Source organism: Cinclus cinclus, chromosome 2, assembly GCF_963662255.1.
Source record: "Cinclus cinclus chromosome 2, bCinCin1.1, whole genome shotgun sequence".
Taxonomy (NCBI): domain Eukaryota; kingdom Metazoa; phylum Chordata; class Aves; order Passeriformes; family Cinclidae; genus Cinclus; species Cinclus cinclus.
In genome coordinates this window covers 110,377,822-110,405,150 of record NC_085047.1, presented here as the reverse complement: position 1 = coordinate 110,405,150, position 27,329 = coordinate 110,377,822, and the positions used below count along the sequence as shown (strand labels likewise).

The 27,329-nt window shown below is 38.1% G+C and overlaps 1 protein-coding gene across 2 annotated transcripts in view; it reads right to left on the bottom strand.

Annotated features, from left to right (window-relative positions):
- Positions 1-9,078: 9,078 nt before the first annotated feature.
- Positions 9,079-27,329, bottom strand: part of USP9X (ubiquitin specific peptidase 9 X-linked) — a 94,694-nt gene continuing 76,443 nt past the window's right edge. For both annotated transcript variants that reach the window (XM_062488120.1, XM_062488119.1), the window contains exons 31-45: positions 26,756-26,976; positions 26,170-26,360; positions 25,568-25,741; positions 23,544-23,685; positions 22,622-23,372; positions 21,989-22,112; positions 20,564-20,789; positions 19,352-19,481; positions 17,579-17,764; positions 15,695-15,915; positions 14,558-14,646; positions 12,046-12,202; positions 11,425-11,637; positions 10,888-10,983; positions 9,079-9,455 (exon numbers count right to left, since the gene is read on the bottom strand). In XM_062488120.1, the coding sequence (XP_062344104.1) occupies positions 9,321-9,455; positions 10,888-10,983; positions 11,425-11,637; positions 12,046-12,202; positions 14,558-14,646; positions 15,695-15,915; positions 17,579-17,764; positions 19,352-19,481; positions 20,564-20,789; positions 21,989-22,112; positions 22,622-23,372; positions 23,544-23,685; positions 25,568-25,741; positions 26,170-26,360; positions 26,756-26,976 (3,056 nt within the window). In that variant the 3' untranslated portion in view covers positions 9,079-9,320. The remainder of the gene's footprint in view (positions 9,456-10,887; positions 10,984-11,424; positions 11,638-12,045; positions 12,203-14,557; positions 14,647-15,694; positions 15,916-17,578; positions 17,765-19,351; positions 19,482-20,563; positions 20,790-21,988; positions 22,113-22,621; positions 23,373-23,543; positions 23,686-25,567; positions 25,742-26,169; positions 26,361-26,755; positions 26,977-27,329) is intronic.

Here is a 27,329-nt window from a genome sequence, read left to right as displayed (position 1 = left end):
GTGTATCATAATCAGCACCCTCCTGCTCAAACCACCTGTTTTAGCAGCATGACAGAATGCCCAGTCGATTTGCTTATATGGTTTATATCCAGGATACTTCGTGAAGGAGCATCTCAACTCCCAACCCTAATACTGTACAGAACACATGAGCTACTATAGATGTAGCCAAAAACCAAAGTCATTCTCGTTAGTAAAACAATAATAGTAATAATTATTATTATTAAATTACCCTATATTATTATAAACTAATATTCATTAATAATAATGATTATTATCACATCAAGATTAGCACAGTTACAAAAATCCTGAAACGAAGCAAACTGTTTAAAGAAAGATATTAAGTGTTCCTGTAGAATTCTCAGAGGTTATTTCCAGTATAAGGTTTTGATTGCTAAAAGAAAAAAAAAATATTAAAAAATAAAGAATATATGTACCAGTGAAGCACTAAAGGCTTCTTTTAGAAGAGCTTCAAATTTCCATCTACTGAAAGACCAAACAGCATTTGCTCTATACTTTTTAAAGGGTGTGTTGAGTAGCACCAAGTGCTACCTAAATATCGACAGGTATTGCAAATTCCTTCCCAGTGACAGAACCCTCATTAACACCACTATCCCCTTCCAACACCTCCGTAGAGCAGCACTTCACCGGAGGGTCACTGTCACTGCCCCAAGCTTTCCACAGCCCCATCTCCCATCCTGGCTGCCCAGCCCTGAGAGATCAGAACGGGGGAGCAGTTCTGGAGGACCCACAGCCTGGTACACACCGGTGCAGGCAGGGAAGAACTGCACAGTCTGAGGTAAAAAAAGAGCAAAACCATGCAGGAAGTTTCTGCAAAAAGAAGAGAGGGAAGCAAGCTCTAGCAGCAAGATAATGATCCTGACTGTTATGCTGAAGTTACCAGGTAAGTATCTATCAAATCCAAGGGAAATGCTTTGGGCTGTATTTTCAGCTAATGTAAAAACTTCAGGAGCCCAAATTCTGAAAGGTTTCAGGGAGTCAGGTGATCAATAAATCATTAGAGCCTCCACAAAAGTTAAATTAAAAAATGGCTTTTTTTTTTTGTCCTGTGGCATTAACAAATTCTCAGAGAGAAATGTGAGAACAGATACATTCATAGGAGTTGTTTTACATTTTTGCTGTCTTCATCAAAAGCTTTCTTCTCCCAGCTTACGGCAACCCCCCACCTCCAATGATCTGTTGGGATAAATCCAAAGTGTACCCCAAATTCTCAATTTTGCCACCATGTTGATGTCCAGAGAATTCACACTCACCTCCATTCAGATGGGCGACATCAACCAAACAGATCAAGGATAAACTCCAGTGTTAACAAAATCACAGCATTGTCAGGGTTGGAGGGACCTCAGGAGGCCACCCAGTCCATCCCCCTGCCTAGGCAGGCACAGGAATGCATCCAGGTGGGTTTGGAATGTCTCCAGAGAGGGAGATTCCACAGCTCTTCAACTGCTCTGCCACCTTCAGTGTAAAGTTCTTATTCATGCCAAGCTGGAAACCTCTTGTGTCATCTGCTTCCATAATGGCTTTTGTAATAGTTTTTTTTTATTTAATGTTAATACCACAGATTTCCAGAAATTTGCCACTGTTTCCCACTTTCATATGCATATATTCAAGAGCAAACCTGGGGAACCAGAGGTTTCCAGTAGCTCTCCGTTGCACCCACCTCACATTCCTTTGGGAGATGGCCCCTGCTCTGGCAGAGCAAAGCAAGGGGCACGTGGCAGGCACAGGGGTCACAGCAGCTTCCCAGCAGCTGCACCGGCTCCTCTTGGCCTGGAATGCGACAGGACATCTGTCCCTGGAGCAGCTGCCACTCCCAGAGCCTCTGGCCCTCACAGGCACTAAGGTGATGCCAGGAGCGTTCCCAGCTTGTCTCCAGCAGCACCATCAAACCAGTCTGTGGGTGCTACAGGAGGTGCAGAGGCAGCAGCAAACCTGGCTCAACTCGAGGACACCCCAGCTTTATTTCCCTGTCTTCATCACAGCGAGTCTCCTCCGCCAACTTGGTTATATTGTATTTTAATAAATTCAACACAAGAGGCCTCCACTAGCCCGTTCTTCAATTAAGTCCACATTTTATTTATGGTTTGCTGTTGGTACTTCAATCAGATTTATATATACATAATCTAAAACCTACATCAAAACCATGTTGACTGCTCTGAAGACCGAGAGAAGTGACACGATTGAAGTTTTCTTCCACAGCTCTATGTAAGTCTACATTCCCACAGCAGGTTTTTGGTTCAGGTTGCAGAAGTGTTCAGAAAGCCAATGCCAGGTCTCTCTCAGACTCGGAGTGGGAGGGTTACAGTTCTCTTTCAGCATTTCAGTTGTACACACAACCACAGTAGCAATCAGTAAAATTTTTTTGTTCTGGATAAACACCTGGGTTGATCTGCAGAACCCTGGCTTTTCACATTCCCACATCTCTCCCTTTCTTAACCCTCACTGACACAGCTGGAAAACCAAGTCCCTCCCTGCAATTGCTGTGTTATTTGCACATTAATTGTGAGAGGATTAGATGCTACTTCACGTGGGAGGCAGCAAGAGAGGCTGAGGAGAAAGTATGAGTCCTCACGGTGCCACCTGAAAACATCAGTTGCTTCACTGGGATGCAAACACAGGTACCTCAAACGATTCCATTTATCCCCAGGGAGGCAGGGACTGCCCGTGCCTGCCCAGCAAACAGCCCCAGCAGGTATTTGTGCACCTCGGCCTGGCCCAGGGCAGCTCTCAATGAACGACAAGAGGTAGAAAGTATTCACAGAAGCAGCTTGCGAAGGCCCTCGCTCAGCCCACTCCCTGTCTTTATTTGCTCAGAGGATTAGACTTAGTACAGACCTCAGAGAAGAAGAAGAATAGAAAATGCTTTACATGCTACTTAATCTGAAGTTCCTGCTCGGAACAGTTCCTGTGCCTGGGGAGCCCTGTGGTCCAGGACAGGTCCCACTGGGAAAGGCTCACGAGCTGCTGCCAGAGGGGTGTGTGGGGCCAGGCAAAGCACATTTCCAGTTCCCAGGGATTTCACACAGCATGACCTCTACCTTCAGCAAAATATTCTCATTTCTGCTATTTCACCTGTCCTTAGTCACACACAGGGCAGGCAGATAGAATTGGTGAGTATCAGTAAGTCCTGAAGAGCCAATCTTCACATTTCTAAGCTTTGGAATTTGTTTCCAGAAGACCTTCTGAGGACTTTAAAGCACCTACCAGATATTTAAATACAATCAAGTATATTAAGTGTCCACGTTTTCAATCAGCCTTCTTTTCCACAGTAGATTCTAGCAAAACCTACTGTTTTTATTCACCTGTAGAATAATGGTTCAATATAGAAAATGAAGGGAAAAAATACCCCAAACAACGACCAACCAAAGAAACTCAATACGCTACAAGCTTTTAGAATTCCAGACTGCCATCAGTTGCACAAAGCTTTCCTACCCCACATAAATGAGAAGATTAAAGAGATGACAAACCCCACCTGGTCAAGGCTGTGGCTGCTGCTACTGCACTGTGAAAGGCTCCAGGCTGCCTGGCAAACGTGGGGTTTTTTTGGGGTTTTTGTTGCAGCAGCAAACAGCAGGACAGCAGGTGTAGGTAAAAACAGGAGGTAAATAACCGTCATGGCAAGTGAAGGGATTTGATTCCAAGAAAATACAAAAATATTGAATATAAAAATGATCCTTGCAATCCAGAGTGAAAAACTCTGTAAGAAAGAATCACAAGAAATGATGGACAGGAATTTAAGAGTGAGGGACAAGAACTGAGCAGCATTTAAATAAATAAAGCTACAAAAAAGGCCAATACCTTTAAAAGCTGCATCTACAGAGGTATCACTACAGCAAAGGAACAGAACTGCTCACTTAATGGCTCAGGTGAAACCACACTTGGAAAGCATTCATCCAGCCCTGGGCATTGTATGAAAACAGCAACAGCACATCACAATAACAGAAATGTGGATCAGGGAACAGCTTATAGAGGAAAACCAAACATTTAAAGATTTTGCTCTGGTATGGACTAAAGGGGACATCACTGCAAATGCAGACTGTGCAGGTCACACCACTTTGGGCAAAATACACCAACTTACTGGAACAGCAGTTGCAAATTAAGAACAAAAATTAACATTATCAGACATTTTGAATACTACAGAAACAGAAAGGAATGATCTTATTTTCCTGTACTGGATGTTTTGCTATGGTCATATTGTAGATGAAGTCATAGAACCTTTTTTCTCTTGTTTTCATTGCTCAAGGTTATCTAATAGCTAAAAACTAGAAGACATTTTTTGCACATTATTTTGACCACTGAACAATGACCCTGTCGCTTCAGAATTGCGCTGAGATGATTTAAGGCTATATTAAATTGTTCCAAGGAAACAGCCTATAGGTCAGTTTTATTATCAAAATCTGGGTTCAAGGAGTTCTAAAGCTAAAAAATACAGAGTTGGGTATTTAAAAATCTGGTGAAAAGTTAGCCCTTATTCAGGAGTGTTTTTCTCCTTCAGAAACTGGTTCCCCCAGTGCTTGTTTTGATTTGTCTGCAAACAAGAACTCTGCCTTCTGTGCCACCCGCTGACTGAGCTGGCTTGACCCCAATGTATCAGCAACTTCCACTCTTACAGTGCTGAAATCAACTGAACTCACATAAATGCTGCTGAAATCCATGGATCCACCACAACATGCATTTAAAAAATCAGAGTGCAGGCAGGAATGGGGATGTCTGAATTTAATGGCTGGACTCTCCTATTAACACACTTCCAGACAAAGCCTACCATAACAGACAGAGCAGGGGTGGGGCTGTACACTTGGTCTTGTGAAAAAATGGAACAGGAATGGTTACTGGACACTTAAAACCAGCCCAGGGGAGGTCTTTATACCTTAGAAATAACAGGAAATTTATGGCAAGAACCTTAGAAGTCCCAGTGTGAAAAGCAACAGTACTTGGGCTGGGTTACAGCCCTTGCTCCAGTCTGGAGAGGAGAGCAAGTCTCAGCCAAACAACTGTGCTGACATGGCAACCCATGGAAGGCAGGGACAGGGACAACCCTGGAATGGCACAGAGAGCACACACAGATCACTCTGATCCCAGCTGCCAGCCAGGAGAAAATGCACCGAGGTCTAGAGAGAGGTTTGGTGTCATCTTCCTCACCAGAGTACCTGCAAGGAGAGCAGGAATCCTGCAGGAGGAAGTAGCCAGGATCCTCTCACTTTGCCTCCTGCCACTGCAGCACCTCAGTGCAGCACAGGGTTTGTACAGGACACTTCCTACTGCTCCCAGAATGCCTCTACTGTCTGGCTCTAGGCAAGGCAGGTGCACACTTTATTCCCAAGACCTCACGGCTGTGGCAAAGCGGTATCATGAACATGATGGAGAGCATGAAAAGTTATGAAGACAGAGAGCCAAAATCACTGTTGGCCTGATCATGCTGTGCTGGAGCAGAGCCACAAATGGGAAACTCCCACACCTATCCTAAGACATGTGAGGTTGGCATCTGCATCTCACCCTCCCAAAAATAAAGGTGTGTCTTTCATCATGGGGGAGAGAATTTGCTTTCAATATGGAACTGAAAGTGTGGGCTAATAAGGTTTTACTAAGACATTTAAATGCTTAATTGGCTACTCCGCAAACTTCCCAACATGCCACTTCTTCCTCTAATTTACAGAATCAGTCTTCACCTTTCATTTTTAGTTAAATCCATTGCACTGAAAGTTTCCCTGCAATGCCCAGTAACTGGAACTCATGCCAACAAAAACATGGAGCCACTTTGCCCTGATGCAGTTCATCAGCCTATTCATTTCTGGTAAAAGACTTAAGAGGTAGACAAAATTTATTGAAACCAAAAATGAAGTAAATTGCTACAGCAGCCAATTTTTGCCCATTTTAACTTTGGCAGAATGGCTAATCTCATTCTCTCCTGTATCTCAGGAAATATACAGGAAGTTTTGGAACTGTAAGTGCTTTTTTACGATACATATGCTAAAACACACAAGCTAGGCACAACAGAGTGGCTGAGAAGGCATAATTGCAAATATAACACAAATCTCCCATGTTGTCTGAAGGTTCACTCGGGACAAAAAAATAAGAAATGTAAATGGGGGAATTTCATTTCTTTCTGGCTCAACTTCAGCAAGATACATAAGCTTGAAAAACAGACAGAACTCAAATTTTCAGAGCTGGTAGTCAGCTGGGAAAATAATGTGAAAAATTCCAAGTCAAGCAGAGTCCTGTTCTGCTTGTCCATTCCCACAAGTTCTGGTCATGCAGGACAAACAAGCTTTAACTGAACCCTGAGCCATCTCCTTCTTGTCAAAGGGGTAACACAGGTGCAGGTAACTAACTCTGTAGAACATTTACTGATATACAAACAGTGACTGAATTCTTTTTATATATGGCTGTACCATTTTTAACACTGAGAGTAGCAAGTGTTAAAATCTTAATTTAGTCACTAAACAACCACAATCCAAATGTACAAAACAGAGAAATTCTGCTCAGTAAGGTTATGGATTTCCCCCAAGGTCAAACTACATACTAACCCCAACTCAACACCACCTATGGATTTTCAGTTTCCATGTATTCCATGTTACACCACCAGGAACACAAGGAATTGCTTTACTATTTATTGGCTCATTTTATGGAAGACCAGAGATTCCCTAGAAACTGTTCTAAACAGAAAACAGGACTGAAATCAGTAATGGGGGAATTAAATCTTTAGGCACTTTGAGGGCTACTGCTTTATAGAGTGTGCCATTACCAACGAGGTATCACCAGGTGCATCTCCTGAAAGTCACCTGCCAAAATGCTGCGACAGAAACGTGCATATCAAACTTTTTGCTTGTACAATATTTGTTAAGAAGTACAATTCAAAATGGTTTTGCCCAGAGTGAAGAAAACATTGCACCTTACACTGCAGCTGCCTGTTTAAAAAGCAGCAGCTGCAGCAAACAATATGGGTTTATCCTTCTTCGTGTCACGAAGATGCACAATATCCTCATTTTGCTGCCTGGAAAACAACTGCCACTGCAGCCATTCCCAATTCTGGGGCAGGGCTGGGTATGGCTGGAGAAAGCCACAGCCTTAAAGTGTCACAGGTTTGACATGTCTCTACAATCATTGCACTATTAAAAGCAAACACATTTGGCAAGGCTGAACTAGCACATTATATATTTTACCTATATAGTACAAAATACGTAATAATTGCCTCTGAGATAGCTTGTTTAACAATTACTGGTCCAAATAAATATTTCAACTTGAGAACTCAGGGTAGAATTTTTTAAGTTAAAACCTCCAACAAGCATCTTCAAACATAAATGGGAACACGTTATCCAAATTTACTAAATCCAGATAAAATGGTATTACTAAAAAACTATGAAAAAAATCTGAAATAACTTGAGCACTAGGAAAAACATGGAAGCATAAAAGTGATCATCAGCATATTCAAAAATCTTCTGTGTCCCTCCCTTATTACACTAAGTGCCTAAGAATGCACTTGGACTGAATTTTCCATTGTTCGTTTCAAAACTACAGACCTTTAATTTGATAAGCAGCTTTGTTTCTATCAACTCATTTGTAAAAAACACCATCAAGCTTGTGCTCTTAAATATATATATGTATATATAAAAACATACAAAAAGTACAAGATAAATCACATTAAGAAACTTTTACAGTGTAATTGTCCTGATTATTTTATTCTTGAGGGCCAAATTATTTTTTTTTTTTTTTGTGCACAGAATCTCAATGTGACTGTTGTTCCAGAATTCAGCATAGTGCCACTGCACAGAATTCACCTTTCTGTGCAGTCCATTAAAAAACAAAACCCCAAAAAACAACACACACCACAGGACAAAATATTCTTCTTAAATCAAATTCTATTTGTGAATTCAGCAAAATAATTTCTATAAAATAAAACAGCAAAATATTTAAATAGTATAGGGTGGGCTGTATCTGTTTTGCAGGGGTATTTGGTTTTTAGACAGGTTCCAAAAAAATTACACACATTCAAGTTACCAATTTTCATTTAAATACAGTATTTACTGATGTGTTTCTTTAAGTCTTTAAACAAATGTTTATTCTGGAATAGAGATACCTCAGAATTGTATTTGACTAGCCAGTAGTTTATTTTATATTTAAACCCTGCTTCTAATGTTAAGATTTTCTGTATAATGGATAAAGAGCTAAGACAATTCTCGCTTTCAAGTAGAACTGTGAACGAGCAGAAAACCAGCAAGTTAACTTGGTGCAGTGGCACTCACAAGTACTCTGTGATTTTGTTGACTTCCACTTCACTGGGATGCAGTAGAAGGAAAGTGTTAGAAGTTTATCTAATAAGCTCTACCAAAGAAACAAAACAAGCACACCAAATACAGTCTATTATGCTCCAGGCATCCTGGCATAGCAAATTTTTGCATATTTGTTTTAAATCTTTTAAATTCCTATTACTGAAAACTAAGTGTTCTTTATCCCACCCAGAGAGAGAACTGTCAAACATCAGATGTGAGGAACATATGTGAAACTGAAAAACCACTTGTTTGTCACATTTTCCCTCCCCATTTTATAGTCTAGGTGTAAGAAGAAAAAGTTCTGAGCAATACAGTTGTCACACTGGGACAACTGCTGTCACGTTTGTTTTTTTTTTTTTTTTCCCCTCACTGGCTACACTAACTTGGTGTGAAGCCATGCTAAATGTTACAGCATAACTATAGCTTCAAAGTGATTAACCTAATACCAGAATGAAAAAGGCAATGAAAAAAGATCTAGAAACAATGTTACATCACCAATTTTCCACATCAACCAAATAATTAAAAGGTTACCAGCCATTACGTTGCTCATAGTAAAATCGACTCCAGTGGCAAAGAATTAACATGAAACTATTTTTGTGGTTGACATGGATAGGCTTTTTTGTAAAGGAGTTGATCCAACTGCCATGAGGCAGGCAACACTGGTTGCAGAGCGCAGCAGATATATCAAGAAATTATTTGTTTGTTTTTGTAGATCTGTGAGTCTCATCAAGACAAAAAAAAAATGTTTCTTGCTCAAGAATTAACAGTCAAACATTAATATACTATATACACCTTTGCCATTTACACATTAGCATCAGGCCATTTATTACAAAACACTATACACTTTCCACTGCAGGCGGGTTATATATTGACAGCAATTTTCTGCAGATAAGACAGTGAATAGACTCTCCACTCCATGTTGATTAGGAATAGTTTTTCTAGTTTTAAATATTAGCCAGACACAGAGAAAAGTTGGACTGTAAGGCCTGGGTGCACAGTCTTGTTGGAGCAAGTTAATTGATTATGTGCATTTCACTAATCTTTTGTCTGAGGCGGGGAAACTTCTTCACTGCCTTCGTAGTTTTCTTGTGCTCGTTGGCCAGTTCGTTGAGGGTTGTTCATATGATGTGCTGCCGGGCCCGTATATGGCTGTCCATGCACGTGGTTATTCTGCAACAAAGCACACACATTTCAAAGGGATTTAAACCTCTGGGCTGTCTCTCCCTGCTTTCCCCCTTTCCACTCAGACTACTGGAAAGTCTCCTCAAGCACACCAACTTCTCGTCTACCTACATCGGTAAAAACACACAACCCAGCTGCTTCATTCCTCTCATTCACACCTTATACTTACCTTGACGAATTATACAGAAGGGAAACAAATTTTCAACATGTAAAGATAAAAGGATCAGTTCAAACAGTAATCTCAGCTTTTGAATCACAAAAAGTCACATGCAAAGCAAAAGCAGCAAGAAAGAAAAAAAGGACACCAAGAGAGGTTGCCTATGTGCTGCCACAATAAACCGTGCACGTATTTTATTAACAGATTCAACCAGCTTGACTTCTTTATCTAAAACAGTGGAAAAAGCAAACCTGTGTTTATACAGCATACTTAAATTTTTAAGGGGGAAATCTCAATGTTACAGAACTGAATGAAATCAAGACCAGTAGCTTTCTGCAAATGCTCTGCCCCAATTTCAAAAGTCACACACACATCTGGCAAACAAAACCATCTTATCTACTGTTTTGCAGAGTTTGTGGAGAAACCAAGAGTATGAGGACTGTGTGTGTGTGTTAGTGAGAAATGCTCTCTCTTGCAAGTGAACACATGACAAGGGCAATGGTGAGGTTACGGAATGTGTCTGAACTTGGGAGCTCAGGAAGGAGTGGGAAAATCTGCATGACTTACCAACTGCTCTGCTGAGAACATCAAGTAAGGAAAGCAAGATGGAGGGGAAAATGGATTTGGGCAGGAAAGGAAATTAAATTAGCAGATTTGGAATATACAGAATGAATTGGAACAAAAAAATGGCAACTGAGGGATCTAATAATTTAGTCAATTCAGTAAGAAGATCCTGGTTATGATTTCTTCCAGATATGGCTTTCCACTGCAAAGTATTAACAAAGCAGCCATTTAACAGAAAAACAGATTTGGATTTTACATGTACTTAAGATTTAGAGATCAGTGTTCACAGCATGAGTTACATGGCAACACAGCCATTTGCTTTTTGCCCTAGAGCCTTCCAGTTATCCAAATTCAGGCCTTGAGACTTGATTTTATATTTGAAAACAAGACAGCAACTCACAAAATATTATCAATGTCAATAAATACTACAGAATCAAATTCAGTATGCAGTAGACTGTGATAGCATCAATCTGCTCTGTCTGTGGATGATTAACCTCTGATCTGATAAAATTCTCATCTGAAGCTCTGATGGTGAAACTGCTCCTGGTGAAATGGAGGTGTACCTTTATCTTTATTCCTCCAAACATGGTATTTGACAATAATATGCTTCTGGGTAAATGCTTATAATTTAAGTCACCATAAATGCTAAAAAAAGCAAACCTGAAACTCTGAATAAATAGTTCAACTCAGAACTTTTACCTGTTGATACTGGGAACCAGGTGAATGGGGGTACAGTGGGGCATCTTCAGGTGGAGAAGACTCATGTTCATCTGGGGCATCAGGATCATCTGGTTCCTGAAGTTTGAAACAGCCAATTTAATTTACTTTCTAAAAACATATTACAGTTTTTCTAGCCTGAACCAATCCTATGTGCAAGTAAGTGATTGTTTCAGACATGCTAGAGTAATGTTTTAGACATTTAAAGAAAAATTCCACTCCAACCCCATCACCTATATTGTACTGTACTAAATAAAAATTCCCTCTATCAACATAATACTGGCAGACCCATTCATAATCTACTTCAAATGGTCAATTTAAATTTTATACTGCTAATTCTCTAAGTGACAGATGTCTATAGGAACAGTAATAAAATCTGAACAACAAAAATTAAATCCGTACTTATAAAGTACATATGAAATATATTACCTCTTAATGAGTGGAGACTGTTGCTAATGTTAATTATTTACAGAAGCACTTAACTCAATTTCTTAACTGAAAGACAAATTAATTCTTTACCTCCTCTGGGCAGAGTTCACAAGCCTTTGCAAGAGTCATTCTAGCACTGTGTGACCTCTCTAGGAAGTAGCCATTTGATGTTTCATTGCTCTGTATTGGTGGAGACCAATTATTGTAGGTGTATTGGGGATTGCCAGTGTATGGTCTACGCTCCAGCTCATCTCCAAGCCATTCCACTGCCCAGGTCCATTTTCTCTTCAAATCTCCATTGCTCTGCAGATGGAAAATGAACAATTCACAATTATTTCCGCTGTTGTTGAAAACTAAAATTTTTCCTTTCCTATACATCAGCTGTCAGAGACCACCAACCTATCTGCTGCTGTTTAAAGGGAGTCACAAATATCCTTTTCTCCCCAAAGAAGACTTCAAGTTTGAAATTAAGTCTGTAGATGTGCAGCTGCATCACAGCTGCAAATGAGTGTCGATTTAACCAGATTGCTTTCAATCCCTTATAACGACCTTCTCATACAGAAGGTTTGAATGAGTTGTCCCTGGAAGATGTAATTTAATCAAGGTGTCAAAAACTGAATAATGGTGGGATTTTATTTATTTATTTATTTATTTATTTTTAAAGACAGAAGTGTGGAAAAAAGCAGCAAGAAACAGAATAAAAGGTATCACCTGAAGGATCTGGTAAGCTACAGGGCAGTTGCCGAAGAGAGCTACCATGCACTTTATACACTGGTAAGCTCTTTTCTGATAATGATTCTTCGAGCGCTGAATGGTGTCAAAGAGTCCATCTCTGTCATCTGGGATTCCCTTAAGTGCATTGTGAATCCTAGAAAAAAGCAAACCAAAACAACAACAAAACTTTAAGTGTTAAAGAGTTCTAGCATTTGAGTTAAGGTTCTATATACAGTGTAATTATAAAAGGGATGGTTGATGTTCTGACTTCTAGTGTTAGCCAAGAGGTATTTTAAAATCAGAAAATTAACCTGACACATGGTATATATAACTTAGGTCAAAAATTACTGAATGTGCTAAAAAATATATAAAACAAGATACATAGAAATGTAAGTATGATTAATTCTAGTCACAGTATCAACTTTAACAGTTTAATTTTATTACTAAAGTATCTACTGCATTTACAAATCAGCCCTGTTTACCCAGTAGGTCCTTACAGAATCAGAACAGTTAAATCCTCAACCCAATGGTTACTTACACTCAGTTATGTTTCTCAAAGACACCCTTTTACAGGCAGCTCCTCTGAAGGGGAATGAATGGTACATATTTGTGCATGGGAAAAGTGACTTGGGCATTCCCTGGAACTAAGCCCAGTTTCTGCATTTTCTGCTCTTGAACAGGGCAGACGAATTAACTGATACCTTGAAACTGCAAAAACTGAGAACTGGCATACTTTTGGCTTCAAAACAAGTCAGAGGGGCCACAGAACCCACATTGGTGTCTCACAGAGCTACGCCCAGGCTCCATCTGTAAAGCAATGACTAGCTTTACTTCAGTTAATTTAACGGAATGGCACTTTTACCATTCCAAACTTGGTGCTTGAACCTGTCAATCAAGAGAAATTTAAGAGAGTGGGTCTGATGCCAAGGGCCAGCAGTAGTGATCTTGCAGTACCAGAGGACAAGTTGCCCCAAGAGATGCACACTGCCCAAGGTCAGATCAGACTTGTTCTCTAAGACTTACAAAACACCATTTACAATGGACAATTTCAATGTTTTGGGGTGGGGGGTGTGTGTGTGCATGTGTGTGGTGTGGTGTTTTTGCTTTGTTTTGTTTTTTGAAAGAGAAGACAACTATCATTAAAATTCTCTGATTATCACAGCAAAACCAAGAACAGGGCAGAGACAAGTACTTCAAGCTATGGTCAGAAGTGGCAGCAAGAAGTAACTGATGACTGGAGCTGGCCATTTAATACCTTCTTTGGAAGTCTAACACAATTCCATAGAGCAGTGCTGCTCCTGACACTGCAATGGAAGATGGAGTGATATACTTCTCCAGGGAAGCCACATCACAATATTACACCTCCTTCATACCCTGCTATTCCAAATACAGCATTATCCTCAACAACCACTTCCATGATTTCTTACCTGCAGTTCAACCCTAAAAATCCATTGTTTTACTTCATATGTATTAAAGTATGCCCATCCTCCAGAATTCCATGGACTTACCTCACAGAATTATTTGTTTATCAAGAAGATAATATAAACTAACTGCATTATATAGGCATAGGAAATCCCATAAAGAAAATCACAAAATCCCTACAACTCAGTCATCATATCTTGGAGTATGGATAATTAAGCCAGACAACCATCTCCTCTGAGTCCCTCCTAAAATAAACCCAGGCAACTGGAAACATCCTAAATGAGCAGTCTGCTTCCACAGCTAAGGACAGGAGGAGTCTGCTCCCATACCCAAAAAGTGTGCTCTCACTCAAAGTACTTGAAATGTCCTATGAGACAAAGCAGGAAATTATTCAGTAAATCCCATACTACCTAGAACTGCTTATTATGAAACACTGATATTTTGCCACACTGACAGGTAATTGATGACATTTGTGCTATCTTACCTACTAATTTTGTATTAAATTTCAGAAAAATGGACTATTCGCATGAACAGTATTTGCAGTAATTACAATTTTTAATAACTTTCAGAATCTTTATACTGTAGACATATAAAAATCAGGTTTTATACTGGATCAATATGTAATATGGTGAAGCTACAACTCTCTTGAAGGGTGATCACACAGAGAATACCTCTATGTAAAATATTCTTTTCTCCCACATTCACACTTGATGCCTGTCTTGGTACCACTCCTATATTTGATGTGCTCCTGAGCAAGCCCAGGCTATCTCTGACCCACCTCAAGGGGATGTTTCTACAGATCAACTTGAGCACATCACAGGGAAGACCAACTGAGTTTAATCTAAACAGCACATTCTCTTGTATGTGAGAAATCCTGGCATTATAGCAAACTTCTCAATAGCAAGGAAGGTGAAAAGTTGTACTTATCTCAGAATTTCAGATAAAAACACAAAAAATTGCTTTATTTGTGAATTTTGATTTAATACCTATTGAAAATAAACCTATTGAAAGGATTAGCAACAGAACTGCTGGAAAAACAATCTGTACAGAACAATATTGAATTATAAAAGGACAGGTAAATACTGACCTGTGAGTTTGCCAAGAGTCCTCAATTAACAGGATTTGCAGAAGCAGATCCAAATAAGGTCGAAGCTCGTATGTATATGAATATGCAACCTAAAAAGTGAAAATGCAGAGAACACAAGAAAGCATTCCTTGAGGCATGCAGCTTACACAGTCAAATACAAGAACACAATTCATTTGAAGTTCATTGTAATTCAAAGGGTATTTCAAGATACAATACTTCTTTTCTAGAAAGTGTTGGTTGTGTCAGGAATTTTGAGGGTTACAATTTCATTTGATTTGTTTTTAAATACAGTAGGTTCTGTAAAGAGCAAAATGTTTCTTTATGCTTTTCTGACACAGTTGATCTGAAGCCCCAAGCATGATATGCTGAAGAAAGTACCTTAAAAAATACCTTTAGGAAAGCAAAATTTAAAAATGGCACTTTTCATTGATATTGATACTTTGAAGCAACGTGTACAAAGGCTGTCTTCACAGGTTGCCCTAAAATGTAAAATACATGGCTAGCAAAGTATCAGTAAAGTGATTTTTATTATGATTCTTTCAAGTGTCAAACAAAGGGACATAGAATAATGTGATGTTACATGAAAAAAAAAGTGCAAGTATAAAGATGGGCTAATCGAAGTAAAGAATTTTATTTGGAGTGGAAAAGTGTAACTGACCTTACAGAGAACAAAATGGAAATACGAGACAGTATCAAAGATTCTTTGTGAATCTGAAGCCAAATATGTTCTGCAGACTTGTGAAAAAACCTTACAAACATACTTGAAATAAATACAAGGGAGATCTTAGGAAATTATCCCAACTCCCCACGTCATATAAAATCTCTTTTATGGATAATGACAGAAAGCTTTAGTAGATGCTCTTGAAATACTCAAAGACCACCTCAGCCTACTTTCCACCCTTAACACATCATTCCTGACTTGTTAAAGGTTGATTGCTTCCCTAAATTCATAAAGCGTTTCCCACAGTACTCCAATGTGATGTACAGACCTAAGACTGTAAATACTGACAGAGGATACCATCTTGAGGAAAGTTTATTATCAAGCACCTGTTTAGTATTTAATACAACATTCTTACATATAAGTGCAGAATCATTCATATTTTTATTTCCACCTTTCTTCTAGTTTTTTATTTTTACCTGCCAAAGTAGTTCACTGAGGACTGTGGAAGAGAACTGAGGATTCTCCCAACAGCAGAAACGAAGCAACTTGATGGTCTCTTCAGAGTTGCTGCAATCTTCAATAATTTTCTTTACATAACTAGTTCTCACAAACAGAATATCTGCTACGTTCTGCTGAAGTGCCATTATAGGTTGAGATAAATTAGGATCACCATAAGGATTGGCAAGTGGGGGATTACCTGGAACAACCAGTTATTACAGATCAAAAGGTGCTGAAGTACCTTCACAATAGATATTCCAAAATACAAACTGGAGTAACTCATCAAAAAACACAGATGGAGAAAAAACACAAACCCTCCTTAGCAGCTGACTTTCTTTGGAAAAAAAATAGTAAGAAATAACTAATTTTTATGTATGTGAAGCTTGACACTTGCTGCCTGAGAGAGCTACTTCTCCCTCTCTGATAAGATGATGCAGTGACAATCAAAGCAGAACAGCTGGAGACATGTTCACATGCATGAGGAGAAAGCACTGAGATTCCTCAGAGAAATCTTCTTTTCTCCTGCATTTATCTACTTCACTGCTTGTGTAACACAGCCCAAGTCATATGTTAAGGACACAGTGTCTGTTTACTTCACAAGAGAATGCAAAAGTGTTCAGAACAATATCTATGTTAGAACAGTCCCATCCGAATCTCTGGAGTGGGGAGAATAAATATACTTTTGTAATTAATATATCTTATTTAGTCAGCTTCATTTTGTGTAGTGAAAGAATGTTGATTTGCTCCTGATACTCCTGAATTTAGCAGTGTTTTGAATTATAGTTTGAAGATACCCAGAAGACTAGGGAGAACTTTTCTAGCTTCACAAGCTGAAGCAAAAAAATATTATGCAAATAGTAATCATAATTAGTAGTCAAAGTAAAGTTCACATAAATAATCTTTTTGGTACAATATTATGAATATTGTGAATATACAACTTTTTCACAGGTAAAGTATCTTTTCACTTTCAGCTTCAAGTAATGCAATGGAAAAAACCCCAACCGAAATTGCAACATGATTCTGAAGCTTATTACAACACAGTAAAATTTTCAGTTCATTAATCTTACTATAGCACAGTCTAGCCTATTGACTTTATAGCCTGACACATCAAGCTGTAATGAGTTTGCCATTAAATAGCTTCTCTACAGATTTCTAATTAGGTTTTCTAAAATATGCCTAGCAGAATGTGTACAGATACAGGCTATAAAGTCCACATGGCCCAATACCCTGTCACCATTCCTCAAAAATAACTGCACTCTATTCAGCTACTGGAAATGTTAACAATTTACACTGTGGTTAATCAATTTCTAGCTGGTCCTTTCTCTTTTATAAACTGAAGCACTGGCTTCTGTTTGCTGTCTTGAGTGTGAATGAGCATCAAATCATATTCAAGAGCTACCCAAAACAATGCAACATCTCTTCAGTGGTAAGCACTATCAGTTACCTCAAAACCTGTTGTGGTGTTTTTCCTGTACAGATTATTTCTGTAGTCTGTTTTTTTTATCGCCTACTCAGGATAAAAACATCTTTGGACAACTCTTTACAATGGGCTTAAACTGTTCTAAAAGCATTACTATTTTGTAATGAACAGCCTCCTACTTTACTAAGTATTTCCCTACAATTTTAAGGAATATGACAAGCAGCATAAAATACAGAACAGATTTCTGTTTTGATCTTTTTAGTACAACAAATTAGTTTTGCTTATGACAAACGGATTTGTTTCTTTAAATGAAAGGAGCTGCTAAACATAAAAGGAAAATATTTCCCATCTGACTGACTTTACAAATAATAGCTAAACATGCACAAAAAGACATTTACTGATTTAGTCAGTGGATCTAAAGCAACGTTTAAATTCACTGTACCATTGATAGAAGACTGCATCCGCGATGAGACGTTGCAACAGCGGATCAGCTGCGACACCACCGTGTACAGCTTCCCCAGCTCAGCATACTGGTATTTAATTGGAGGGCCTGGACCTTCATCCAGAGCCACCAGCATGAAGGTTGCAGGAACATTGAGTTTCAGAAGTTGTGTCTTCTCTGCTACACCTTTATGGGGCAGGGAGGAAACAAAAAAATCTTGTTTCTGGCACTGAAAATATTTTTAGAATTTTTTAAAAGAAAAGTAATGCGAGTTTATGTGACTTGCAACTTTTTCATTCTTGGGTTCTATTAAACCCTCATTTATACCTTCCAGAGAAAAAATAATCAAATCAATAAAGATGCACAAGAAAATTCTATACAGATGAAAAGTCACACAGAAGGAGAGTTGTAAATTACTACAATTTCTTCACAGTGCTGGCATTTAAGCAATGCACAAGTAGAATCTGTGTTAATAGCAAAGCCTCAGAGAAGTCTTACGGACGATAAATTAATCCCTTTATTGTGAGGCCCAGGATAGGAAAAACAACCATGTATTTTCTTATTTTTCTATCACGTTCTAGATACATCAATTACAAACTTAAGACATTTTTAACTGTGTCATACAATGTAATAAATGTAAATTAAGTGACAAAATAAATAAGAACACCTGCAAAACCACAACCAACCAAAACATCCAAACCTACACCTGGTTTTACTGCAATACTTTGTACATACTATGCAAGTACTCACCAGGAAATTCACTATGCTGCTTCTTGCATTCTGTTTCATATTTTGTTTAAAAGTAATGATTTTTAACACATTTCCAAGTCTTTTCTTATTCTGAAATACAACTGCACCTTACCTTCCATCCTTCTGATAAGCAGGAGTGTAAGTGCTTTTTTTTATGGCATTTTTTCTGATTATGCTATATAGTTTTGTAGTTGCATCCTCTGTAGAACTGACCTCTTGCTTTGATGTGAACAATCTACTATTTGATTTCTCAAAATGTCAGAAATATAATCTCTTTCACAGAATGCAGGAATGATGTTACTGTGGTTTTTGCTGAATGACCTCTACATCCATACAGAAGCCTTCAGGTAACAGTAGTAAGACAAGGACAACTGCTTATTGTATTAGTATTTCCAGGTTTATCTCTGCAGGGTAGATTGTGATAACAATCAGACCCAGAAATAAAATTATATTTTTCCATCTGGCCTCTGAGTGCTCTCCTACTCAGAACTGCACTGACTATAAAAAGCTAGTGAAGAAGAAAAGAGAAGTTGGAGCAGAAGAATTGCATCTCTCTTCTCTGCCATGACACTAATTCTACTCTGGGGTCATGGCACAAACCTGCCAGAGAATGCTTTGGTAGGCAAAGTATATGAAAGCAACACACATTACAGGTAATTAAATTAACACAATTGTCTAGATTAATTTTAGAGATAGGAAATTAAATTCCTTTAAAATTGTCTACTTCTTCATGAGCTGATAAACAGCAATGCTCAAATATTTTATAAAACTTCACCCCCACCCTCTTTCAGCAGGACACTTACTGCTCCAAGCTTCTTATGTTTATCTTCCATAGATGACAGGAAGACTGAAGCCCCAAACTCCAAAGAGAAAGAACACAGATGCTAGGGAGCACTTATGTATGACATATAACTATAATAATCTAAGGATGGAAAACTAGATCCTCCTGCTGTTATCTCTGTAACTGGATCATCAATAAAGCCCCAGTTTATTACAATTCATCAGTAAAAGCAATTTGCTTACCTAGATTGGCATACATCACAAACAGATTGAAATACTGCTGCAAGTGGCGCCCGTGTTCGGATACTTCCCTTCTTAGAAGATTCAGTACTGCCCTCAGTAAGTGATCACTTAAACTTAAGTTATCATAAGCCTACAGAAAGAAAGAAGTTCTACTATTAGTGGCTGAATCTATCATAGCTTTATTTAACTTTTACTTTTTACTATGACAGAAACAGAACTGGTTAAAAGATAGGGGATTTATACAAACTCCAAAGTACCAGTAGCTGGTCAGTCTTCTGTGTCTCACACAGAGAAAAAGACACAGACAGGGAGCAATACTCCCATCACTCACTACTGTGTCAGTTGAAGAAATTATGCGGCTAAAGAAATTTTTAACTAGGCTTTTTTTTTTCCCAATAGCAGATAGGTCTAAATACTCAAGAAACACACATGCAATTCCACTGTTAACTTTGTAGACTATGACAACCAAATCGCCTCTGAAGGTGTATCTCAAATACCCCGCAGCACAGAACACTTCCTAATCCTATGGAGCTTTAACTTAATTCTCAACAAATTCTTTTGCTGGACATAGTAGTGAAATCATTCTGAAAAGGTAAGTGGGACCACGTAAGCAAAAAGAGACACTAAAACATGACAAAGCAAAGGCTCAAAAAGGTTTATCTTTTTTAATAGAGTCCAAATAAAAACACTGTTATCACAAGTATCTCAAGAAGATGTAGACTTTTTTGCCGTTTGTCAATTCTAGGTGTGTAAAATCGGGCAATTCACTGTCTACTCCTACACTAAGTTACAATTTTTGACAATTTCACTGTTGCAAGATACATGGGATTAAAACTTAGGGAACTCCTGCAGGTTTTTCAGGTTAGTGTTTGTGGGGTTTGTTTGTTATACAGTTCTGAATAAATACAAGGGTTCAATTCCCTAGACGTTACTTCCCTAAAACAGCCACTGCTTTTTTTTTTGTGGATTTCACACTCCCAGCTCAAAGCTCCCACTAAGCCTTCACAAAGATTTACAAATGAAGGGAAACTGAACCCTCTGACAGGAACTCTCTAACTGGTTAAGTTACATCCTGTCTCCTAGAGCAAAATGGGCTGCACAGCTTTCCAGCCAACACTGATGCATCTGCTCCCGAGTTTACTTTCCATAAAATGCTTACAATGAAGAAGGTAAGAAAAAGTTTCGAAAGCTTTTAATCAGAAAATTAAATACCTGACTGGAAGGTCCAGGAGAGGCGAAAGGTGATTGACATGGTCCATCTTGCAATGAAAAATGTGCAATAAATACTATAAGTTTTGCAAATGCACCCCTCACTTCTGCACTGGGGCATTCCAGGAGATACTCAGAGAAGCGGTTTGAAACATTGAAAAGGACATTGTGTGCAAACCAAAAGCGTACATTCTTGCTGTGACGGAGCAGGATGCACAGGGCATCGTACCTGAAACGGGACATGACACAGTTATGACCAAATGCAGACATTAGTGAATTTTTGGCAGACACGTTCTTTTGCAGAGTTTGACGGAAACGTGTTAAAGGTGATCCCCAAACATTTTTATTCACAAAATGATTCTAATGAGGTAATTTGTAGTTCTTACAGTGATACTCTTATGAGCAATCAGGAATGGAAGATATCCTTCAATTAAAAACCTAACACTTAACTGTAGCATCTTACTTCTGTCACCTGTAAGAATGAAGACAGCATTACACCCCCTAACTACTCAAAGCAGGTCCTATTTTGGCAGCTACCATTCTCTCTGTACTGGAACTGGGGTGGAGGGTGAGCAGCAGAGAACACAGGTGGACTTCATAAGCTCTGAATACAACACACAACTAAATATGTAATCTAACATGAATTTATAGTCTCATTTAGAGATCTTTAAAAAACCCACAAAATGAAAAACCAATACCCAAAGACTAAAATATCTGTTTCAGAGAGGGCCTTGCATTATTCTGTCCTTACACCAGGAATATTTGAATTCTTCTAGACCTCTTAAATTAAAAGGAGTAACTTAAGCTACTCTGGAAGTTACTACAGGGGGTATGAATTTGCCATTATTATATGACTACTTACTAGTACCTGGTGAACTACTGGCCACGAATACCAGATTTTCTCTCCAATTTGACCAGTAGCAACCCATACTCCTCTCCCCACCAGAGAATAACCCAGCTGAGTTAGATGGGACTGTTTGTCACAGTGTGGATTTGAACTACAGGCCCCATAGCAATGTATATGAAGTACTCTGCCAACAGTGTCTGAGACTATATATGTTTCATAAACAGAATTCCAATATAATCTGCAACAATGGCTTGTAAAGAGCTTTGTTTAAAACTACAAAAACAATGCAAAAACCATTCTGAATTTGTCAGAAAACATAACCTGTTAGTTCTGTGCTAGTGACAGTTTCCATTCTTTTATTCTTCTTAAAAGACAGACAAAAAGACAGAGTTAAGCTCTGTTTCAAAATGAAATCTGAAGCTGTTCAGATCAGTAGGACATTTTAAGGCTTAAATTCTTCCCAGTATTTTCTATTCAAATTTTTCCCCCTTTTCATGTGCACCTGCACCATGTAACTAAATGGGACCTTTTAACAGACATCAAACTTCCAAAATTGTAATTGTTGTTAAAAGACAAAATACCAATCACTAGCAGGGCCACGGACTATTTTCTTTGTATGAAATCCTGTGGTGAAGAGAAATCTAGCAGCAAGCTGAATACTAATCATAGTTATTTCTTCTGCTTCAGGCAACAGATGATCTTGTCCTAAAGAAAAATCAGAATACTCACATGTAGACAAAGTAAAAGCATTTTTTAATAATTTAACTGATTTCAGATTACTGAAATTGTCTGGCATGGTGTTCCAATTTTAGAAGAAACTTGATCAAAACAAGTGTCTAGCTTCTATATTGTATCATTTGAAAACACAAGCTTTAATGCCGGTACCTGGAGGTTAACATGTATCTTTTACAAATTCAACATCCCACCTTTGAGAACTGTTTTCAACAAAAGAGCCCTCAAACTTGAGTACTTGATTTAGTACAGCAACTGAGTAATAGCTGATAGTTTATCAAACTATTTTTTGCTAAATATTCTGACAAGTCATCAAAGATGAACAACTCAACAACAGGTGTTTAACTGCAGAAGTCCAGAAGGACAAGAGTATTTAAATCAGGACACACCAAATTTTCACCGGCTAGATAAATCCTTGGCCACACAAAACAAAACTCTTCTTGCAAGAAATGAATCCATAATTATCACACTACCATACTAACCTGGAGGAGGGTTTAGGTAGACACTATTACAAGTAAGCAACTTCTTTATGAACTGGAAATATTCCAGGCTGTACTGCATCCGATTGTGCATGAACTGCACATTCTGCTTCCGCACGCTTCGCTCGATGGCTGAGGGCATTTTAATCTGGTGGGGTTTAGTGGTGATAGCAATTTCTGAAATATATTTTATTAGTTCGTTGTCCTTGTCTATCGTGTCCATGCGTTCATAAAAAAGAATGTAAGCATTCCACCACCTCTTCTGGCGCCTGTAGGACATTCGCTTCATCATGTGATCAAACACTTCGCCCATGTACTCTCCCCCAAAACACTGATTTTTCATCTCTTCATCGTCATCCATTTTACACTCTGTCACATCTCCATCATCAAATTTGTACCACCGGTTCTTCTCACCATCTCCACCATTCCTCTGGATAATGTAAGAGTAGTAATGTCCGCCGCTGGCCTGGCCGCTGTGCACAAGTACACCCACAAGTCTGTATTTTGTGCTCCCAGAGTGTTCATTTTCCGACTGCTCATTTTGTATTATCTGATTTTCAGGATTCACATCATCACCTTCCAATTTTGCTACACCTGCCACTGTATAAGGCTCCATGTCCAGTTCTCGTGGAAATTCAAAGTAATCATTGAATTTGATTGCACATTCCCTTTCCCAGTCATAATCAAATCTTTTCAACTGGATTGCAAGAACTGGAGGCAACTTCTTAATCAACAAGCGTTTCACTGTATCCACCTAAAAAACATCAACAGTTACCAGCTCTCAAATTTCCATTCATATCCTCTCATCAAATCCCAAACTGAGTAATGAAAGGATGACTTTTCTCCCCAAACATGAACTAAGACTGAACTTGTACAGCTGTAACATCACAGTTGTACACATATCTAATATATAAGGAACCACTACCTTTTTGTTGCATTTTTCACAATGATATGCATTTGCACCTTCCAATAAATCTCCTTTGACGTACTGTTCCAAAGAATCAAGAAGGTTTTGGTGATTCCTTATATCTACATTCAGAGTTGTGAAGGATTCCTCACACTCGTACCTAGCAAGGAACAGGTAAATGTATGAGAAAGATAGGAATGCGTTCAACTTTTTATGTTTTACATGTGCTACAGTGTGTAATCAGTAAACTCTTTTACTGCAGTTTTCCTACAGTTACATCACAGTATCTGCACACAGTATTTTTATGATCAGGAATTAGACTGATAAACACAAATACTGTATCACACCTAAGACAATGGTTCAAAACAGATGCCAATTCAGAAAAAAAAAAGACAAATAAAAAGCCTTTTTATTTTCTATCTAAAAGACCCTGAATCACCACCTTCATAAAACCTCTTCAAATGTTTATGACTGGCTTTGACACTGTGTTCTAAATACAATCTACAAATAAATCTCTAGCAATGAACCAGCAATGCTTGAGAGACAATCAGCTGATACATCCTGGAAGCAACTTTTTGTTTTTAAAGATAAAGAAGTGATGAATAAGTTTTAAAAGCTGCATCTATTCCAGTGTAACACTGAAAGGCTTGTTTACCTGATAAGCAATTAAGCATTCAAAGGCTGAATAAATAAATATTTAGAAACACTTCAACCATCAGCAATATTAATTAATCCAATAAATAACTTGTAAAAAAAAATCAGAAACACTGTTAATTTCCATACACAAATCCACAGTTCAGTTACTAACAGTTTTCTCCTCCCTAAACTACCATCAGGATAGAACATTTTTATTAATAAGTAATATTGTGCAAATCCAGTAGAGTTCCGAAAGCACAGAAAATACTTCACAATAGTACATAATATCAGGAATGAATGGTAAATCACACTGCTGCTGGTCTGGATCTGCCATTTAATCACCCATTGCATATAAAGTAAAATCAGTAAAATTGTTGTATTTCAACTCACTTCTAGTCACTCATTGTAACCCATGAAACCTAAGATGTTCACTTCACAAATTCTTCTTATTCATACATTAGGTTAACTGAAGTTGAAAGATTACCACAATAAAATCCATTTGTATCATTTTCTCCAGTATTTTAATTGTTAACTGAAGGTTAAAGGAAATGGTCAGCTTTCAAAATAAAGAGAATTTGCAATGGCAATGTACAAAGATGTGTACTGTTAAAGAATCCCACAAGATCTGAACAGTAAGAAGGTCAACTGATAGTGACAAACACAATAATTAAAAAAAAGTCTCAAATGCTAAAAAGAGTAAGTTCATCATTAGGCCATCCTGAATTTTGCATACAATTTTAAACATTCATTGCAAAAAGAGAGGTAGATTAAGAATTGGGGAATTACAACTTCACAATACTGAGTTCTTCATTAATAACCATCATCAAAACTGTGGGCTACAGACTTGCAGTCTGATTTGGCATGGGCTGGTTTCTTACATACCTTCTACAAAGCTGAATTTCACTATTCACATCTAAAGTTAACCACAAATACAGCAGGAGCCTTAAGAAAAAGATAATCTTTCTACCCCACTGTCCTTAATTACAGCGTACATGGTGAGCATGATCAGTTTTACTCATTGGAACTGAAGATTCCTACTCGGCTCAGCTCCAAATACACATTATGGAAAACCAAAGACAGCAGCAGTTGTTGGCCAGGCATTAAAATTTTCTACATTACATTTGGTTCCTATAATTGTTTTCACTTTAACATGAAAAAGCATAATCTTTTCCTGTCTTGATCAATACACAATGCTTCACATATAATCTGTGAAATAGAAGCCATAATGATTAAGTACTTCCCTTGTAGACAAATGAGCATTCAGCTGTAGAAAAAAATAAGGCAGCAAAATCTATTAGCTTAAAAACCCACACAAAAAGCTCACTCCTGACTCTAATTACTTTTATAAAGACAGAAGCATGGGTTGTTTTTCTATTAAAAAAACCATCAAAATCTTCAACACTTACCGATGTGGGCATCCTTGACAAATCTTCTGATCAGCAAAGGACCCTCCTAAAACTTTACTTAACATTGCTGGATGGCCCAAGGCTTTTAAAGCTTCATCTAAACTGTCCACCAAAGAATTAAAAAATTCTAAAGCATCGTGCTGTTCACGTAGATTTACAGGTTCACCCCAGAGTCTGAAAATGAAAGCACATTTTATAAATATTTTTTGTTTTGTTCGCCTACAATTTCTTTTGGAAAAAAAATATTACTCAAGCTTCTAACCCCTCCTCATTAAAGAGCCAAACTACTGGTTTTTGATGCACTATATGACCTGTTGTTCTGTCCCTACACTTTCTGGTAAGTAAAAAAAAAAAGCTCTTGTATATAACTTCATACTAAATTCAAAGTCTCGCTATCAAAATCTGCTAAAATTCAAAAGAACCACCTTGCTTTACTAAAATTTACTTTATTAAAATACATCTACAGGATGGTGAAAAGGCAGATAAAGCTGCACAACTTCTGTCAATTTACACTTTACATTATTGTCATTCTACTATTAGGTTTTTTTTTTTTCACTTCAGGGATCCAGCGAACAAACATCAATACTCAATTTTCTACTTACCTAAACTGTTTCCAAAACCCTCTTGGTACATAGTACTGTAGCCTGGAAGCTGCTAAATGGCCAAAAATTACTTGGAGATGCCTCAAAACTCCAATATTGTACTCTTTCCTATCTTCAGTTTTGCTCAGTGCTGGTTTATCTTCGTACTGATGTGGATAACCAAACACATCATCTCGTGGGTCAACATTGCTCTGAAAAGCAGAAAATTTGTGCAATTCACTTTCATATGTAGCCATCTCTCGTAGTTAGTTTTACGCCTTGTTTAATTTGACAATCCAAGGTGTTTCATACTCAGCTGAAAACCCAAATACTGTCTTTGTTTGCATTAATAGAGTTGTGGTGGCAGAAATAAGGTGCAATGCTTTCCAGTAGAAATGCCTGAGGAGGAATTCTGCAAACTGCCATCTGGATCGTCTGAAGCACCCCTCTGGCAGTGAACCCATTCAAGTATGAAATATTATCCTACTTCCCCCAGGGATATCAGTGGAAATCAGTGATTGATTAGCAACTGAAATTTATCATAAACTTTTCATTAAAAAATCAATTACAATTTAAAGATTAGGTAATTTTATACAATTAAATTTACCTCGTTGTCCTGCTTTTCATCCCCAGACATGTCATCATCTACATCACTGCCTGTGCCTTCAATTGCAAGAATCCCATTCCTGATGGCTGGAATCATGTACAGCTGCTGAATGACAGAATTCATGTAACAAGTGGCACCAGCATTCTTCAGTCCCACAAATCCCTTTGGCGGTCGAGGCCCAACAGGTGGCAGATATTCCCATTCTGTGAGTGCCTCACAAGCTAAGAGAAAACAGCAAAATGGGGTCAGGGAACTGTTTTGTTATAAAATAAAGAGGACATCAATGCAGTACAAAGGGCAGTTACATAAAATTATTATTAGTCTGTATCATACTGCAATTTAATACAAAACAATGTTCCATCAGAAAACTTAATAGCTAAAATTAACACAACTTCTATGAAGGACAGTTCTATCTGTAATCTTAACACTGCAACATTTTCTTCTACTGCATAACTAAAGAGGTGGTCAGGCAAAAATTTAGTCTATTTATATATGAAACAGAAGTCTTTCCTCAATACCAGCAAGTTTCTTAGCTGAAGAATTCAGCTGAATGAATATAGAATATATAACCAAT